We start from the raw sequence: 18,823 nt of genomic DNA on the forward strand, positions 1-18,823 counted from the left end.
CAAACCATTCCATGATTTATAAACATTTCAAGTGCTGCAGAGGCATGGATTTTTAAAGGTTTAAAACACAGATCAATGCTAACTCTGCAGAGGTTGAGAATATTACAGTTTAATATTCCATGTCTAGTTTTTGATCAGCTTTTAACAGCAATCTGAGAGGTTAATAGCAATAACATCTTCTTTGAATAGCTTAAATATGGCTACTAATAAAGAAATTACTGGGTAAGTTGTAAGGATTATGGAATTATTTTTAGAATGTATGTCAAAAAGATGACAAACCAAATGAACTTAATTATTCTGTTTCTTGTTGAAAACTGCAGGAAGAGTGAAGTAAATCACGCAAGACAGAACCCTGCAGTATTACACAGTTCAATTCAAACTCCTTGCCCTGAAATTTAAAAAGGAATCCAAGCCTGCTCTCCCAGAAAGCAGCAAGCCAGAGCTGTCCACTTTTTCTGACAGCTCGATCTACCATTCTCCCTTTGTTACACATTTTGAATTCAATTTAGCCTGCTACTTCCAATTAACCAGCACACTCTTGTTGCATTATTTGGCATTAGGCAGGCACATGTGTTCCTTCAGCCCCTGCCAATGTGAGAAGACAATACCCTGAAGGTGAACCAGGCAAGCTGTTGGCAGAACTGGGCTCTGGGAATGCCCAAGCAGGCGATGGGAGGCTGCAGGTGTGTGGTTTCAAATGCCTTCGAAGTGCTCTGTCCCAAGTCTTCCTGAAATGTTACACTGCATAACCATCCTCTTCCAGCAAGATTTATGCTGTGTTTTGAATATTTCTAATACTCTGGAGTGTGAGTGCCAGAAAGCTCTATTTGTCAGGCTCGGACACTGGCCAGGTTGCCCTGGTCAGGGATCATACACAAACTCATTTGGGCACAGGCCATTCTTTATTCTATACAAACTCCTAAAAGCAGGAGTGTGATTTCAGCCTGTTTGCTCTGAATGTGAAATAGTTCAGTAGAATAAAGTTTCCTCCACAACATAAGCCCATTGCTTCAAGACTAGCAATAAGGGAAAAACAAGAACAAGTTTTAATCACATGTTTATATAAAAAAACATCAGCATCCTTTCACTACAACATGTCTACAACAGAAAGCACAGTACAGATCTGAGATACATCCCACACATTCCTTGAAGAGGGGTTACAAATTCACAGAGACATAATATTGCTATGCAAGTGCTCATTAAAAGCAATAAAAAGAACAGAATGAACAACTTATGCTCTACAAGGCTGAGATTTGGTGTTTACTGCTGGAAATTGCTTTACAGTGTCAGAATTTAAAGCTGTGACCTTGTAAAAGGATTACTGAACACAGTTGCAGCCCGTGCACGGAGCTGCTCTCTCAGCCACAGGCCAACCTGAAGGAAAAGTCCTTCAAAAACTGATGACTGAGAAGGTTTCTAGTCTAAAGACAAAAATATTAACATGAGGATGGGAGGATGGAGGTTCCATGGTCCACCAGCACTCTCAAAGGTTGTTCCTAAGCTTTACTTTGCTCTGGTAAGAAGCTAAATTCTAACAGAGTCGCTGTTTGATCTGCACAATGAAGCCACGATGGCTCCCAAATGGGTCTTTGCCTCTTCTGGGAAGGACATAAAGGTATTATTTCCATGTTTGTCCCGTTGGCAACTCCTGACACTATGCTGGTTATTACTTACACAAACAGAAACCTGCAGCCAATCAAAATAATATGGTTGGCAAGGAATCTGGGCAAACTTTAATAGCTATGGTTCTTCAACATAAAAAGGATAAAAGTAGAATAATAATTTTTGGCAGGGGAAGCGGGGAATTTTTAAAATTCTGATTGTTTTCCTATGAGGATAGTGTTAGTGAAGTCTAACTTAAAACATGTTGTCCTGGTTTCATGAATTCTCAGCGAGTGAGATTCTGCTGGGCCCACTGAGTTACACTCAACTCCTTCCCACTCAGACTGAAGTTATATCTGGAATACACAAGGTAAGAGAGGGGGATTTGGCACAAGAACTGCATGGCTGAAATAATTCCAATGTCTTTCTGAAAGGAGTTATCTGCACGTGCAAGCGTGTTACAGAGGAATACACAGAGCGCTCTCTTCAAGGAAGTGTAATTAACTTCAGCCTCCTGGGAAATGGGGAGCCAGCAAAGGCCTTCACCAAGAAGAACATGGACATCAATTTAACTATAAACCCCATTTTCACTGAATTTTTCACTTTCATTTTCAACAGGCCCCAGTGCTGTGGTCAGGACTGTATCAGCCTGACATTCTTTCACTGGAATCTGATGAAGCAAATAAGCAGAGTTGTACTAATTTAGTAGCAACTACACTCACCTGCCACAAAATCTTAACCTCTGGAAAAGCTGATTTAGTCAGTTTTCCATTTAAAAATTCCATCCTGTCTAATAAAGACTATTTTGTAGGCAAAGAATTAGGTAAATGTGTTAAACCGTAGTAAGGAGCAGAATCAAAACATTAATATCACAAACAAGCAAACTCCCTTAATTAATAGTTAATAATGTAAAGCTGTGGCTCTTCTAGAAAACAAAATCCTGTAACATTTTCTCTGCCTTATGAAAAAGAGCCAAGATAAGACATTTCAGCTACCCCAATCAAAATTCATCTCTTAATGTTTTTGAAATCTCTAATTCTGATTTTTACCTATATATGACTGTACTTCATTTTGAAACAGAAGTCATGCAGAACCACAAATCAGAATAGTCTGTTTGATGGCACTGAAGTGAATTTCTTCCCCCAAGGTAATAACAAAAAGAAGCCAAGAAGCATTTCGAATATTGCATATGTAGTGGTTTGTATGAAGTGGCACTTTTTGATTTAAAAAAAAGTTTGTTGAAAAATTTCCCAAAGCAGATCTACTTGGGCCTCTAATTCATTGGCTCAGGCTCAGTATCAGTCACTTAAAATATGTGTTTCATCATGTACCTAAAATCGTGACATCCTTTAAAAACACTTAATACAAAAATCTTTTATTTCCTTATACTACATATTTACAATTCTGTTATCAAGGTACTGTGGAAAATGTAAACAAGTATACACAGGTGTAAATAATATGGCTTGAGAAAGGTTTCCCCTCAGATTAGCTGCTCAAATCACATGCCAGTCTACAAAAATAAGAGAAAAACAGTACATTTGATACATTCTGCTGTCTGACAGCAGTGTAAAGGGTTTTATGCATGAGCTGCTGAGTAACCACACCACTCTCTGGGCAGCTGTCCATGAACTGGAATGTCTGATGTCTGGAATGTGGCCAGTAGAGAGTCACTGAGGTAATGGGGTGTCTTCAGAAGAGAAGACCAAGGCTGTAGCCAACTACCCCATGGGGGCTGTGGGGGAGAGGAAGCCAAAGGCTCCTCAGAGATTCACACTGAAAGGATGAAAAGCAGTGGATCAAAGATGAAACTCAGGAAATTCTGATTAGAAACCATGGAAAAAAAAAAAGATCATGAAATCTTCACTGGGACAGGTTCAAAGTGGTGGTGGGATCTCCATCCTTGGAGATATTCAGAACTCAGTGGGATGTATCTCTGGAATTTGACTTGAACAATGAATCTCTGACCCATTTGACTCTGAAGCTGACCAGGCTTTCACAGGAAACTTGGACCTTCAGAGGTTTTCTACAACTTTACTCACTCAGTGATTCTACAAAAAGTCTTGAGTACAGTGTGACACTTGCACTACTTTGTAGTTTGGCTCTGCAGTGAATACGGAGTTACAATCAAAATATGTCAACTGCTCAACTGGAATTGTTCTTCTCCAGCAGTTGCTAAGATTGTATCTCATTGTCTCACAGGAGATTGACCTTACAGGTTCCAGTTCAGTGAAATTGCCCCAAGTTCACATAATTGTAGGATCAGACCCAGGCCTCACACCTCCAAAAGAACATTTGAAATGTCACTGCCTTGCTGAGAGTCACACGCTTCTGGGACCATAACTTTGCCACATTTACATTGAATGAACTTTCCAGTGACATTCATTGAGCTCTACAGAAGAAATTAAAAGGGATCAGCATCAGCCCCAGTGATTTTCTGGCTGAAAGCACAGTTAGTTAATTAATTTTGACACATTCACAAATACATTTACTTTCAACACCTATGAAGTGATGAATAACAACAATAAGACTTCCACGAAGCTTGGAAAACACCTCCCAAATCTGTATTGCTTCACATAGATCACAGCTTGAAATTAACTCCCAGAGGAGCAAGTGCCCCTTGCTTTGGCCTGGACAGTTACTGACTGCAGATGTGTTTAAGAGCTGAGACAAACTGTGGGGGAGAATTGTTACCTCACCTTCCCATCCAACCCCCTGGATCCTGCTTCACCAACTCATCCCTTACCCAACCACAACAACAAACATCTCTACAAATCCCAAGTTACCATCAATTATTGTCGTTTTGTCTCTTGCAAGACAAAAACCTGCTCTTGGAAAGCTGCAGTTTGTTCTGGTGGGTGAATGGAGTGTCAGCACAAGAGCTGGAACTGCCCATACTCTGTGTCTATCATGGTCCTGACACCCCTTCTTAAGTGCACTTTTGATACAGTCAGAATCAAGTGGTTACTATATAGATTTTCTCACTCCTAACCTAAAGAGAGGTATAAAAAGGCACTGTGAAATCTTTTAGCCTGGCTAACTCAGAGCATTAAAATACAGAACATAAACTTGTTTATAATAACACAGTTCTATATCAAAGGAAAACCAGTCTAAACAGACAAAATAGCACCAAAATGTCTTTGTCCTACAAAGTGGCCACCAGCAGCTGTTGAATGGTATCAGGACTGTTGCAAGATGACTTTAGAAAAAAAAAAGGCTCAATAAAACCACAAAATCCAGAGAGATTATCTTTAAGCATCTCTCCTTGCTTACTACCTGCTTTCTCCATTCAAGATAAAACCTTTTCTGCATTAGCAGATACTGTTTGATGAGAAGCGCTGCACAGTTTGACAAACCACTGAGAAATTCATCTGGTAAGATGTGAGAACATGGAATGCCAGGGGAGTCTGGCAGATGACACCAGGCTCTTTGGAAGGCAGATTCAGACAGAGACCTTCCAATCAGTCAAACCACACCAGAAATGCAGAAGATGCTCTTAAATAAATTAACAACTTATTGAGGACTGTGGCAGATTCTTCTTCAGCTGCAAGTTCAAAATTAAACTTTGTGCTTCTCTCGAACACACAGTGTTATTCAAAGAGGAATTAACTTGATGAATCCCTCTAGTTTCTGTGCAATGTGATTTTGCAGTGTATCTGTAGAAGCGTCATGATCTGTGGAACACTCTTTGAACTTGGTGCTGGTTGTCAAGTGGCTTTAGAAAGTCCCTGATACAAAGCGTGGCTCATTCCATGGTGATGTGTTACATGCTGCTTACCCTGATACTCTTTGGAGCTGGTCTGATTAAAAACATGTCCAGGCTTTCAAGCAATGGATTATATTAATATCAGAAAGAATGTCCAGAGTAGATTAATGGAGGGGCAAGAGGCTAGGAATGAGCACATGAAACAGATTCAACTTTTTAAAAGGATCCAGCTACTAAATGGCCTCTGTAGTCTTCCATGAGAAGTGTGAATATTTCAGTACAATTCAACCTGAATTGAATAACTGTTTTCATATCCAAATTCAAATACCGTCTGTGCATATAAAACAGTTCATTTATTAGTCCAAATGTTACTGTTGTAGAGCTCTTGGAAAAATACTCCCTCTTTCTTGAGTTTGTTCTTCATAAAAGGAAAGCTTTGGAGGGCCACCTAGAGAATTAAGTAGAAACATGGTTTCAGGTCCATATAACCTAATACTGAAATATTATATAGATTATACAATTTACACTTAAATAATTCAATAAATGGTAGTCTTGAAAAGAAGGTAGAGGAGGGAGTTACAGCAGCCTCCTCACAGAGGCAGAGAGCAGGCAAAACAGCAAAACACCTCCAAATCAGAAGGTTCCCAAAAGTTTTTCCTAAACGGAAGGAGTTGTGATTAGCTACAAGTGAGAGGAGACTTGCCCTCAGTATTGTATTTCACTAAGAAGAGAAATTATCCAAATGATCCAATGGGTTGACACTCCCATCCAAACCGAGCACCTCCACAGGCCCCATGTGTTTTACTCTGCCAGGAAAGGCTGCACCCTCCCCAGCCCAGTTACCTTCTCTGCAGGTTGGCCCCATCCAGGAGGCTGGGCAGGCACAGTTCCCATTGTAGGGATTGCAGCGGGATCTGCCGGCACACTGGCACCGCAGGGAGCAGCCGGGGCCGTACCGGTCTGGCCTGCACTCTGCAAGGACAGGAGGGTTTGGGAGAGGGGGAACACTGCCTGGTAGTCTCCCTCTTCTGTGGATCAGGAAGCTGCTTAGACACCTACATCTGTTAGCATTAAAACATGACATTTTGGAAAGTGCGGCAGCCGTCAAGTTTCGTCTGCCACATGCTCTGCCCAAGCTGCAGCCCAGCTGTCCTGAAGAGGTTCCCAGAATGGAAATCATTACTGGTGTAAAAACAGGGGCCGACAGCCCAACAGGGAACATCTTGGGATCTGCTCAGGAAAGTTGCTGTCAGCATCCTGGATCCACACTATCTCCTGCCCCTGTCTCTCCTGCATGGCTGGGCTGTCAGTGTGTGCTGGCCAAGAGCCTTCCCTCACAGAATGTGACACTAAGAATTAATCCATTTTATAGATAGTCATGTCTTGCTCTGATTGCACAATTCTGCTGCCTCCTGGCAAATCAAACTCACAAAAAAATCTCACTTCCAAATGCAAATATGTTTCATACCTAGGCTGCTAAATCCTCACTGCAATTTTTTATGCATCAGAGGACGGGCAGGAAAGGAAAGTGAGCAGCAGGGTCACAAGGCAGGGTGTAAAACACTGAGAAAACAATAGCCCTCTCTCCCTCACCTCGCTGGAAAACCCTGTAACCAGGGAATTTGCTTTCTCCCACGAACACCCTCGGGTAAATAAAGTCCTGCTGAGCCCTGCATCAGCTGCAGCCCCAGCACATGGGAGAACTCGCCCCGTGCGCTCCGAGCTTGGCCTTTTCAATTAGGAAATGTTATGAGAAAAGGTCTCCCCAAACACCTCTGGACCTGATTTTAATTTATGTAATACCACATTTTCATGTTAATAACAATGTGTATTTAAGACATCTGTTTGAAAGTCTGCAATGTTAATTTACTACAGAAAAAGAACGCCCATAAAAGTCTGTTATATTCTCTCTCTTTTTTTTTTTTTTAATTAACATTTTGCCTGTTTAATGGGTGCTTTACCAGAGTTCAAATTAAAATCAGGCCTTTTATCTTTATGGCTGCTGCACAGTCACAGCTGCTCACAGTTATATCACAGATGAACTGAGCCTAATTGAAAATAAAAATGCAAATAAAACCTACCCCATAACAGCTTTTCATGGATGGGGGCTACCCTAGCTGATTTAAGAAACATAAAAATGACTCCCAGAGTTTGCAAGGAGGAAAACCTCAATTCCCATTTTTGGTGCTGAGCTTCCCCCTTGCGTTCCACTTCTGCCTAAAATTTTCCTGGAAGGGCCCATGGACACCCAGTGCTGTGTGGCCAGTGAGGGTGGCTCATGTCCCCACTGGAACAGTGCTGCAGACTGGGAGCTTCATCTCCTGACCACAGGACAGTGCACAGAGGGAATCAAATGCTTTTCCATTGTAGTTTGTTTTGGAGGTTGCACTAAGGCTTAAGCTCACAGCAATGTGTATTAATAACAGCCTGTTCAGATCTACTTCCTGCCCCATCCTAGAACAAAAGCAGAAATAATATTCCCCCATTGTTCCAGGGGCTCAGGAGGATTCTGGCTCCTGGTGTAAAGCTCCACAGTGGCACATGGATGTTCACTCCTTTTACCTTGTTTGTCACAGCACTGGGCTCACAAATGTCTTCTGACACTCAGTTAAACCACTGCAATTCCTTCTACTCCGGTGATTACCCAGAAACTGCTCCACCATAATCACAGAATCCTAGAAAAGCCTGGGTTAGAAGGGACCTTTAAACTCATCTGGTTCCAAACATGGGCACAGGACACTTTTCACCAGACCAGGTTGCTCCCAGCCTGATCCAACCTGGCCCTGAACTATGATCAGAGTCAGAACTGTGACCAGAGACTGGCTCAGGAATCTGCCACTGCTGCCTCTCAATCCTGCACCCACCCCATCAGGGTACAGCACTGGAGATGGTTTTCCCCACAGGAAAAATTTATCACCTATTTTTATATCCCTGTTACAGAAGAATTCTGCTCCTGTGGGCCAACACACAGCCCAAGTGCCTGTGCTGAAAAGTGGGAATTACATTTGGGTTAAAAGTTCCTGGGCTGCTGCTGAAGCCCAGGGGCAGGCACAGCTGCTGTAGCTCCACTCCCCCCACCTGTAGGGATTCCATCCTGCTTCCAGAGGAAGCAAATCCAGAGCTGGATATACATTTGCATTGGATTGAAAAGGGTCACAAATGTCTGTGTGACAAACCAGACACTGGAGCCCTTGGTGCCCATCTGCACCCTCTGCAGTATTCCCCACTACATTTGCAAAACTTCTTGGTCATTCTTCCCCAGCCTGTGTTCTCCAAAACTCAAGGCCAATGACATTTTACAGCTGACCCGTGAACAGTTTTCCTATCAGTGTATCAATTTAAATATTGATTAAATCAAGAGGTACAAGCCTGCTGATAAAGGTGTCGATAACCCCAAAGAGCAATTTTCTACAAACAATGTGTTCTTGAACACCAGCAAATGTCCTTTTACAGTTATTCTGAGACCAATAGGTCAGAGTGGTTTAACTATTCACAGTCCAGCCCTTAAAAATATCTCCCTTACCGATGTCACATTTGTCTCCAGTCTTCCCAGGTGGGCAAAGGCACTTCCCAGTCTCTGGATCACAAGGAGCACCTCCACAGTCACACTGATGCTGGCACCTCTCACCAAACCAGCCCCTGTCACAGCCTGACAGCAAGAGAACCCTTTAGATGCACATTTGAATGGCAAGATGTACATTAAACCCAGAGTTTTCCCAGGATGTCTCAGAGGAAAGCTCATAAACTCTCTGCTGAAGTCAGTGTAAATGCCAAGCTTAATGAAGAATAAAACATAGTGGAATGGGCATAATATTTATGTGAGTTCTCCTTCTGTTGGGGTCGTCTAATCGAACTTCTCAAAGGTATCTGTAAATCTGTCCCAGAAATGTAGCTGGCACTTATTTTTATTTTTAATTAGAACTCTCTAGAAGACCTCTCCATAACACTCGACAGGTCTAACATGCACCTATTTAATAATCTTATTTGGAGTTTTAGAAGCAAATGTAGAATCAGTAAAAGGGACTTCTTTTTAATAAATGGCATGTGGAACTCATTGCTGCAAGACATCATGGAGACCAGGGCTTTCACTGTATTAATCAGAACCAGATTAGTTAATTTATAAGGGAATGGGAACACCCAGCTGTACAACAGGAAATCCGCCCCAAATTCAATGTTTCAGGATATTCATTAAGCCCAAAATATAGAAGAAGTGGCTCCCAACAACTATTTCAGTAATTATATGAGGTTTTTTGAGCTCTGTTTTCGGTTTTGTTTTTCTGCTTTTGGTTTTGCCATCAGAGGGGCACCAGTACCTTTTTCACAGTGAACACCGTGATAACCCAAAGGACAAAGGCACTGTCCTGTCACTGCATCACAGCTCGCTCCATTTTTACAGGCACAGGTGTGAAGACAGCCCAGCCCATAAAATCCAAGGGGGCACCCTGAAAAAGGAAGTATAAAGTGAAGAAGGTTCATGAAGAAAATCATACACACCATTAAAGTCCTCTGTATTCTCTGTGACGTTCCCTGGCAGCCAACAAAAAATGACATTTACCCTTAACTCTAATAATGCCATGGGCTTTTAAACTTGTACCACCCAGCATCAGAGACATGCAAGATCTGGAAGCAGCTGGGTGATCTGGGACATCCCCAGAATTTTAACTGAACCAGGAGGTGTTTCTTGACTACTCTGAAGCCCCAAACCTGTGACAATCACCCCGAGTGCCTCCACTTACTGTGCTCACAGGAGTGGCCGTAGAAGCCCTCGGGGCAGTGGCAGCACCCTGTGAACCTGTCACAGGTGCCATTGTGCTGGCACAGGCAGTCCAAGGAGCAGCCAGCCCCATACTTCCCTGGGAGACATTCTGCTGGCAGGACATGGACAGAAAAACAGACAAACAATCAAACAGTCACTGACCTCACCCAGAAAAGCTTGTTTGTGATAGATTGCATTGCTGAGAAACGATGCCTGGAGAACAGTTTGCAGACCCAAGAATATTTGTTATGGAGACACAGGGTTTCTGCACAACTGTCATGCATTTACATACTCTGGTGAGAAATCTTTTGTTATATAGATGTTTGAACAGTGATTTCCTCATACTTTTAACAGTCTGCCTTATTCAATTTGTCTCTTCACAGACTCGATGCTGAACCTGCACCACGTGTTGTAAAGCCATGTAGTGCATGGCATAAACTTTATTTTCTTTTTTTTTCTTTATCTACAGCAATATTTTCTTTTAGGCACTTAAAAAGTGTGAAAGAAAACATGAAGTTTTTCCTCCTCTGTGTTATCATTGGAGTTCACACTATTTGAATTCCCAATAAAACCAGGAGGATCTTTTTCACACATAGCAACAGTCTTTCCATGTATAATGAGCTATCTGCTTTTACAGAACTAAACACGTCTCAAATTACTGAAAGCCAACTCATGCAGAAGGGACTGTGCCAATATAATTAACCTCAGCATCATCTCTGAATAAGTTAACTTCCTACTACTGGGATAATTTGAATCTGGGCAGACAAACTTAAACGAGCGTGGCCGTCCAAATAATCAGATTGAGAACTCTGCAAATGCCAGACAGGATCTTCCAGGGACATCATATCTAATCTCTATTAAAAGGATGCCTGATTAGCTGTCTTTGATTTCCAGTCACAACACACTCGAGCCCACACTGCTGTTGAGATCAAGACTCCATTTTCCAGTAATTTCACTCCCTCTGTCAAAAAATAAATAGTGAAGCTCTTTCTAGTAACACAACACACAGTCCCTTATGTGATGTGTGCATGTCTGCCCCCATGCTCCACTCCAGAGACGTTTTATCTACGAGACACACCCACAATCCACTACTCCATGTGGTGTGGGGACACCTGCACCATCCTGCTGAGGCTCAGCAGCCCCAACACAGACTGTGGGTGACTACAGAGATTTTCAGGAACAGACAAATGGAGATGAACACAGGTGGCCTTTGCAACACCAGGTCAGCCAGATACTGGTAAACTGCAAAAGTTTTAGAGCCTGTCCACAGAGAACATTCACCGTCCACTGAACCCTCACAGGATTCACACTGTGAGTAGCTGCATCTTTCCCTTCCTCCCTGCTCCTCCTCTGCACACAGATGCACGGTGGGGCTCTGAGTCTCCTCAGGTGCAGAGTGAAAAAACTGAGTCTCAGAATGCTGCTAGAAGTGTCATTTCTAGAGGACACTTTTACATAGGGACACTCTCCTGTAACAACCAGTTCTTGGTAAAGATACATACGGAGTTTGAGGTGAATATTCTACAGGTGTCAGGGACAGAAGTGCTGTAAATGAGGGCCTGGGAGGGTGTTGGGGAGCTTGAACCATGGCAGCTATGACTGAATGATGATTTTTGTCTTGAATGTGAACTCAGAACTAACTACTTACATTTCATACCAATGAACTTGTGGTTTCCTGAACATTTAAGTCCATAACTATACAGATACCTCTTATCTACAGAGAGAAAAGGGAACACAGAAATGCAGAATGGTTTTTGGAGATGGACAGGACAGCTGTGGGAAGAGACTACTCTGGGCTATCAGGAGGGATTCTGGAGGAACATATGAGCTTATTCTGTTAGTGTGCTTTGCCTTGTGTAAAGGACAGCTGTCATGCAGAAGTAAGGGTAAGACAGCAGGACAATCTCAACTGCTTCAGACAGATGTTGTCAGAACATCTGGAAGTCAAAACATGGCAAGTTCAACTCCAGTCCTGAGTCAAATGGAAGAGAAGAACACAACCAGTGATAAGGAAGACATAGGCTTCTGCTCCTCTGAGGATCACAAGGAACAAGACAAAATCCAACATTCCTATGAACAAAAGAACACAGAAGGACAGGAGAAGAAATAACAGAGTGAAGAAGAAATAAGGAGTGTGCAAGGGAATTCATGAGCAGGACTTGTGAGGAAACTGTCTTTGAAAAAAGACCTGAAGCTCTAACTAGGAGCAGTTCTGAAACTGTCTGTCCTTGTCTGTGGATGGTGGGGACACTGCAAACCCCAGCTTGAGTGTACAGATCCACTGCCATCGAAGCAGGAAATCACCTTTCTCACAGGATCTTCCCGTCCAGCCGAGCCCGCAGGTGCAGTTGCCATCCACGTGGTCACAGATGCCACCATTCTGACACGTGCATGTCAGGTGGCAGTTGGGGCCATATTGTCCCTGGGGACACACTACAGAGAATTAACAAAGTTTGAAAAAACCCAAAAATCAGCACCCCAAGAAAAGGATGAAGGTGACAGGGAATAAACACAAACACATGCACCCCACATGTATCCCAAGTGACTGGTGTCTCCCTAGGGTAGTGGGACACTACTCCATGATTATTATCAGTTTCACCCAAAGACTCTGTCCTGACATATCTCCTCAGCTTCCTGGAGAACGCAGTGCCCTGGCACTGAGGGTGGCAGGGAGGTGTGGGCAGGATTAGGCTGGGTGATGGAGCGGGGAGGGACAGAGCACCCCAAACTGCAGCATTCTCAACAAAAGGCCCTGGGGAATGTGGCTGTGAACAATGTTTGGCACTGAGTGTTATCCGCTGGGTGTTTGAAGCGTGTCACCCACTGGTGAGGTGACCTGGGTCCCGCTCTGTTACCTTGCTGACAGGCAGGTCCCGTGTGGCCGGGGGCACAGGTGCACTTGCCAGTCCGGGGGTCACACCGACCTTTGCCACAGGCACAGAACTGGGCACAGTCCTTCCCATATCGGCTCTCAGGGCAAGCTGAAGGGAACACAGGATCTGTTAAACGCCTGGCGTATCCAATGCCAGTTTTCATTTTTAACTTAGCCACAATCTTAGGGATAGAGCTGGCTTTGTTTATATTCCACCCAATGCGCTTCAAAGCAACAACTACGAAGCCAAAACCCACCCAAAGACACAACTGCTTTACCTTCTGAGACTACTTGAGGTTATAAATACAGTCCATGATTTCACATGGACTATTTACTGTCTTTCCTATCAGAGAAATGAATATATAACTGAAATATCAGCTGCTCACCCTTCCAGCTTAAAACATCTTTCCTTCCTTAATATCGATGCTGCCCAACACCAAAGAGTAAAGCTATGGGCAACAGAACACTCAAACATTGCCTTTCTGTGAATAAGGTGAAGAGAACTTCACAGAGACCAGAGTTTTGGAAGCAGCACAGAAATTCAGCCACAGCATTTAGCTCTGAAGCAGAGAAGTAACAGCAGGGTTGCCATGGAGTCTTTACCAGTTTTGCCATGACAAAACTTGATCTTTTTCCCATTTATTGAAACTAATGGCACCATAGTGTGAAGCAAAATATTGAGATAATTTCTCAACCTCGAAATTTTGGACAGGAAGAAGGAACTTGAGCAATTCATGCTGAGCTGGCTCTAGAAATAAATTTGGGCAAGCAGGTTGTAATCCTGGGATGAGTGTCCTTGCTTCTATGCATGCAGAAGAGAGGGAAAATATTTTGCAAGAGATTTTTTACATAGCTGGAATCCTGATTTACAATTCAAGGAAGAGGTAGCTGGGATCTGTCTGTTTTTCTACTGACAAGCTCTTATGCAAATGACTCTCCTTGCTGTGTTTTGACAGAAGCAGAACATGAATGTTGGCTTACTTTTGCTGCAGTTGGCTCCGATGAAACCGGGAGCGCAATCACACGTTCCCGACACAGGGTCACAGTGGCCTTCGTTCATGCATTTACAGGCATTTTGGCAGTTTGAACCGTAAGTGCCTTTTGGACACCCTGTTTTAAAAGAAAAACACCCAGCAATTAGGTTAGGTTGCTACTGGGCCCATTGTATTTCATGTCATAAACACTTTGTTGCTTTCAGTTGAAGTTTGGTTTTCATTTTCTAGTATTATTCACTTCCAGAGGGTCAGGAGTAAGCATTGAGGAGCAGATGGCTGCTTTGGACAATGTGGCCCTTGGGACAGCACTAGTTGTAATGTCAAACCCCTGGAGAGCTGGACTGAGTGCTGCTGCTCCTGGCTCTGTGCTCCCCCCTTCCCCACATGTGACAGAAGCAAGAAAAGCAAGCCCTGTTCTACAGAGATTTTCCTCTTGGGATTTCTGTTCTAAATGAACCTATTTCCTCTTTCCCTCTTAGACAGAAGGAGAGATTGGGTCATTCTCCCTCTTCCTTTGGGCAGCAGCCATCTGGTTTGCCCAAGACAGTGAGAAGCTGTGAGCCACCTCTGCCTCTTTTAGCAGCTGTTTTATGGGTATGGGGCAGGTCACGTCTCCTAAAAATGTGTAAGTTGGAGAAAGTTTGCTTCCTCTATAATCTACTCCTTCCCAAACTGGAGCTGGCATTGTTAGTGGTTGCCCTGAGAGGTCGTGGATTCCCCATCCCTGGAAGTGTCCAAGGCCAGACTGGAAGGGCGTGGAGCAACCTTGGATAGTGGAAGGTGTCCCTGCCCGTGGCAGGGGCTAGAGCTGGATGAACTTTAAGTTCCCTTCCAGCCCTGTGGACGGAAGACCAGGAAAATGTGCACAGGACAGCAACACAGAATTTCAGAAGACACCTTCTCAGAAGATAGATACAGGAGGAACATTATTGAAATGCAAAGCCAGAAAATTCTCTCAGGGAAAAAAAGCAGCTGTATTTTCTAAGAACCAGAAGAATCACTACGCCCAGATGAATTGCTGGGCCAGTGTTACGTGGCAACAAACTGTCCATGGAGAGGTTTTCCAGGTGGTAGTGAGGATTTCTGGTTTTTTGCTGGACAGCTAAAGTTCAAGGAGAATTGAACAAGAGATCAGGAAGATGTAAATGCATTTGCCACGTTTGGCTTACGTCTTCAGGATGATCTTTAGAGCGATGGAGGTTGGAACTGAGGGAAAGAGCTGGGCAGAGCTGCTGGGCATATGCACCACTGAACCTCCAGTGTGCCACCACTGAACTCTGGAGATGCAGGTTATTCTCCTAATTTTCCAGTGTGCTGGAAGAAGGAGTAGCTGGTGCTTGAGCAGCATGATCATCATCCAACAGTTCCACTTGTGCTACTACCTCTAGATGCCATTTCTTTGCTCGTCCCTTCCTTCTCTTCCCTGGCAGAAGGAAAGTCTATGGCTACTTTGGAAACTGGTTGAAAATATATTTGCTCATGTCTCCAAGCAACAGATCCCCTGCAATCTGTGCATAAATAACTTCACGTATTTTCTCTTTCCTAAAGGCATGAAAGCACGGCCTGAGTGGCTGGAGAAATCTCTGGCTTTTCTGAACTATTCAATAGCAAGGGAGAGCTTATGGGGAAGCTTTGAAGGGGTGCCTTTTAAAATAAAACTGAATGCTGGCTTCTGCTCAAACCAGGATAGCAGATCATCAGGACTAAACAGATACACACTTTTATAACATGCAAATACTCTCCCCCAGCCCTCCTCAACCACAGATTCTCCTCAGTGAATGCTCTGTCATCCGTGCTTCCATCTGCCAGGATGCAAAATCTCTTTCACGTGCAAGCCCTGGCATCAAGGAGGACCCCTGCTTCATTCCCACCAAGACTTGAAGTTAAGGACTCATCCAAAGTCAATGATTTAATTTCTCTACGTGAGCTTCTCTTTTCCTCCTCCTTTTCCTTTCGGTTATCATTTGGATTTTTCCCTTTTTTTAAATTCTGTCTCCCAGACTCCCAAAGATGCTGCTTCTCCCTGGAAAAGCTATCAGAGTTATTCCTTAGCTCAAGGCTAGCAGTAGCTGCTCCGTTACTGAAAGGGATGCAGTATTTCCCTCCTTACCAAATTATTTGCCCTTGCAGTATTCCCTGTATTTTGATTCGAGAAAGAGCAGCACAGGCAGGGCAAGTTCAGCTGCTGCAACGTGCACAGGATCAGTAACAGGGCCACCTCATCTGTTAGTACTTTGCAGAAGAATTTTGATGCAGATAACAAGGGCAATTTGCACCATGTCTCACCAGTTCAGTAGGCTCTGCCTTTGTAAAGAGGGCTATTCTTGCACCACCAGTTATCTCATAAAGACATTTTCTAATTTAACAGTTTCCTGTGCTTCTGACTTAAGTTTTTTCTGCGAACAAAAGAGTGGCAGCCAGATTTCCACCTCATTTCCTGATTTTACTTCTGCTTTGAGTGGGTTTGTCATGACCAAGAGCTCCTAAATCTTTTCATAGCAATTGCACACACGGAGGCTTTTCTGACCAATGCTCTTCATTGCACTGTCAAATAATCCCTTCTGACACATCCTGTCACCTAAGCTTGAGGTGAAGCTGGTGAGATCTTTCTGGCTCTGGGTGCCCCCAGACCAGTCAATGTCACAGAAACATAACATAATTTTTTTTTAAATCATTTCACCACCACTTATTGCTTTTTATTCATTTTAACAAGTCGATCTGCCCATCCACCAAGTTATGGACAAGTGATGGGAACATTATTGCTAGTTTGTCTGCTTCTTCTGGACCCTGCCAAGAGACTGTTTCAGCTCCTCACTCCAAAATTTGAGAACATGAAAGCCCCGTTGCTCTTGGCTCCTGGAAATTTGACTTCCCAGCCAACTACACCTTTTATAGATACTTTCTTGAACCTTTTTTCACTGTACTATAAATATAGCATCAGTTGCCAGAAACTGTTTCCAGCAGCATCCAACCACATGTTGACTGGACCAGAGCCCGTTTGGGAGCGGCTCCCTGTGCTGGTTTTAATATTCTATCGAGAGCTTCTTCACCCTGGAGCAGCCCCAGCTTTCCCTGCAGTGAGGACAGCAGGAACTTGGAGTATCCCCACCGAAGTCACGCGAGCTATCCTTGGTTTTCAGTCAGCCATTTCAGAATCAGGCCCACAATCTCTCCCTCCACCGATCTAAACCTAAAAATAACTCACTTTTAACTGTTTTCCTTCTATTTTTGTGTTTGTCAATGCAATGCTCAGAGTGGCACAGGGGACAACAGGAAAAACACCAACACAGATGAGTATTTTTCTCTTTCTGTGAACTTCCACCATTCCATTATTCCTCCAATAAATATCTAACAAACTTGTGTTTAAGAATTTGCGGCATATTTTTGGAATCTCAAGAGTACAAAACACCATGAAATCTCAAATCTCATACTCTATAGGTTTAATGCCAGCTACACAGAAATCCATGGCAAAAATCCCCCCTGAATGCAGCAAAACACAGATTTTATTTCGCAATCAATCTTTTTATATCTCTTCTATCAGAGCTTCAGTGTAATTGTTAATGCTTTAAACTTTAAAATTCTGAAATAAAACCTGAAGTATCTAAGTAAGTTCGAGGACATTTACTGTAACTACAGAGATTTAGTGCTACACACACAGGTAATGACTACTGAGAAATTGCTACATAAAAGTAATAGGCTGACCATGATTAAGTCTTTTTAAATGATCCTGTTAAATAGCTGATCTCCACTACTGCTCTACTATAACATTTATTATAATCTAATGCATAATGGATCCAGATGGCTCCAGCCCTGATGTTGAAGGCAAGATTTCGATCTCACTCACAGCAAAAACTGATGCACAAAGGAGGACAGAATCAATCCTTTGTATTTTATTTATAATTTATATTTTAAAGAATAGCTTGTGATGACGTGATGGCAATACAGAGGCCCATCTCTAAAGCGAGTCTTTCTTCTATTTCTGCTCAAGAAATAAAACACTGGTTTAACTCTTACTAGGGCTGCACATGTTACAGCTGGCTTTTGTATCCAAACTGTCACCCCAAAAAGCAATTCAGCCAAACAGAGCTGTGCTGGATTCCCAAAAAAGGGAAATCAGCACTTGCCAAAAAGAGAAAACCTGAGCAAGAAAGACAACAGCTTTTTTTTTTTTTTTTCCCCATTTTCTTTCTCCTCAAAATGAGACTATTACAAGCCAGGGAGTAAAACCAAAATTAAAGTTGTAAATAAAAAGGTAATTAACTGTCTCCTTTATTGGCTGCTTTGGTGTGTGTTTCTTATCAGTTGCCACATTCCAACAGAAACAACTTTACAGACATCCTAAAATACCGGCATGAGCCATGTGGATCTGGGAATATTTTTTATGATGGAGCATTGGGCCAGTTGGCATTTTGTCCTCTACACTAGTCACCATTTTTCAATCCAGAGTAACAGTTGGTTTAATTTGATTGTTCCTCAGAAGGCTCTGCAACTGAAAGGACTTTATGAATCACTTGGATTTATTGCCAATTTCAGCTTGTTGTTTTCTCATAACCATTTGTCCTTACTTGAGCACGCAGAGATTTCGGGAAGTATTTTGGACTTGGTATTTGGAAATGAGAGAGCTGCGCAATATCCAGGTGTAGCTGGGAGATGCAAATGCACAGAATGATCTTGAAATTCTTTAGCGTGGCATGAAATTGGAAAGAATTTAGCTGGTTGTCCTGGGGTGACAATTTGGGGGTTTTATAAATTAATTTGAACAATTGAATTCATTACATTTTTGAATTAACACTATTAATGAACTTTTTTAGAAAATGTTTTAAAAATTTAATTCCTTGCAATAATACAACTACTACTTTTAGTGTAAATTTACCCACCCTGTGCTTACTTCTTAT

At 42.8% G+C, this 18,823-nt stretch overlaps 1 protein-coding gene across 10 annotated transcripts in view; it reads right to left on the minus strand.

Annotated features, from left to right (window-relative positions):
- Positions 1 to 1,023: 1,023 nt before the first annotated feature.
- LOC121670956 (multiple epidermal growth factor-like domains protein 6) overlaps positions 1,024 to 18,823 on the minus strand; it is a 192,580-nt gene continuing 174,780 nt past the window's right edge. For 5 of the 10 annotated variants that reach the window (XM_042041961.1, XM_042041962.1, XM_042041965.1 and 2 more), the window contains 8 exons: positions 13,915 to 14,043; positions 12,917 to 13,042; positions 12,366 to 12,494; positions 10,042 to 10,170; positions 9,619 to 9,747; positions 8,829 to 8,954; positions 6,149 to 6,277; positions 1,024 to 5,753 (listed from right to left, as the gene is read on the minus strand). In XM_042041961.1, coding sequence (XP_041897895.1) covers positions 5,674 to 5,753; positions 6,149 to 6,277; positions 8,829 to 8,954; positions 9,619 to 9,747; positions 10,042 to 10,170; positions 12,366 to 12,494; positions 12,917 to 13,042; positions 13,915 to 14,043 — 977 coding nt within the window. In that variant the 3' untranslated portion in view covers positions 1,024 to 5,673. Of the gene's footprint in view, positions 5,754 to 6,148; positions 6,367 to 8,828; positions 8,955 to 9,618; positions 9,748 to 10,041; positions 10,171 to 12,336; positions 12,495 to 12,916; positions 13,043 to 13,914; positions 14,044 to 18,823 lie in introns of those variants that run through there. The other 5 variants (XM_042041964.1, XM_042041966.1, XR_006018348.1 and 2 more) reach the window with 5 other exon arrangements.

Source organism: Corvus kubaryi, unplaced genomic scaffold (assembly GCF_017639235.1).
Source record: "Corvus kubaryi isolate FWS band 111438036 unplaced genomic scaffold, C.kubaryi_AGA036_p1.0 37397, whole genome shotgun sequence".
Classification (NCBI taxonomy): Eukaryota; Metazoa; Chordata; class Aves; order Passeriformes; family Corvidae; genus Corvus; species Corvus kubaryi.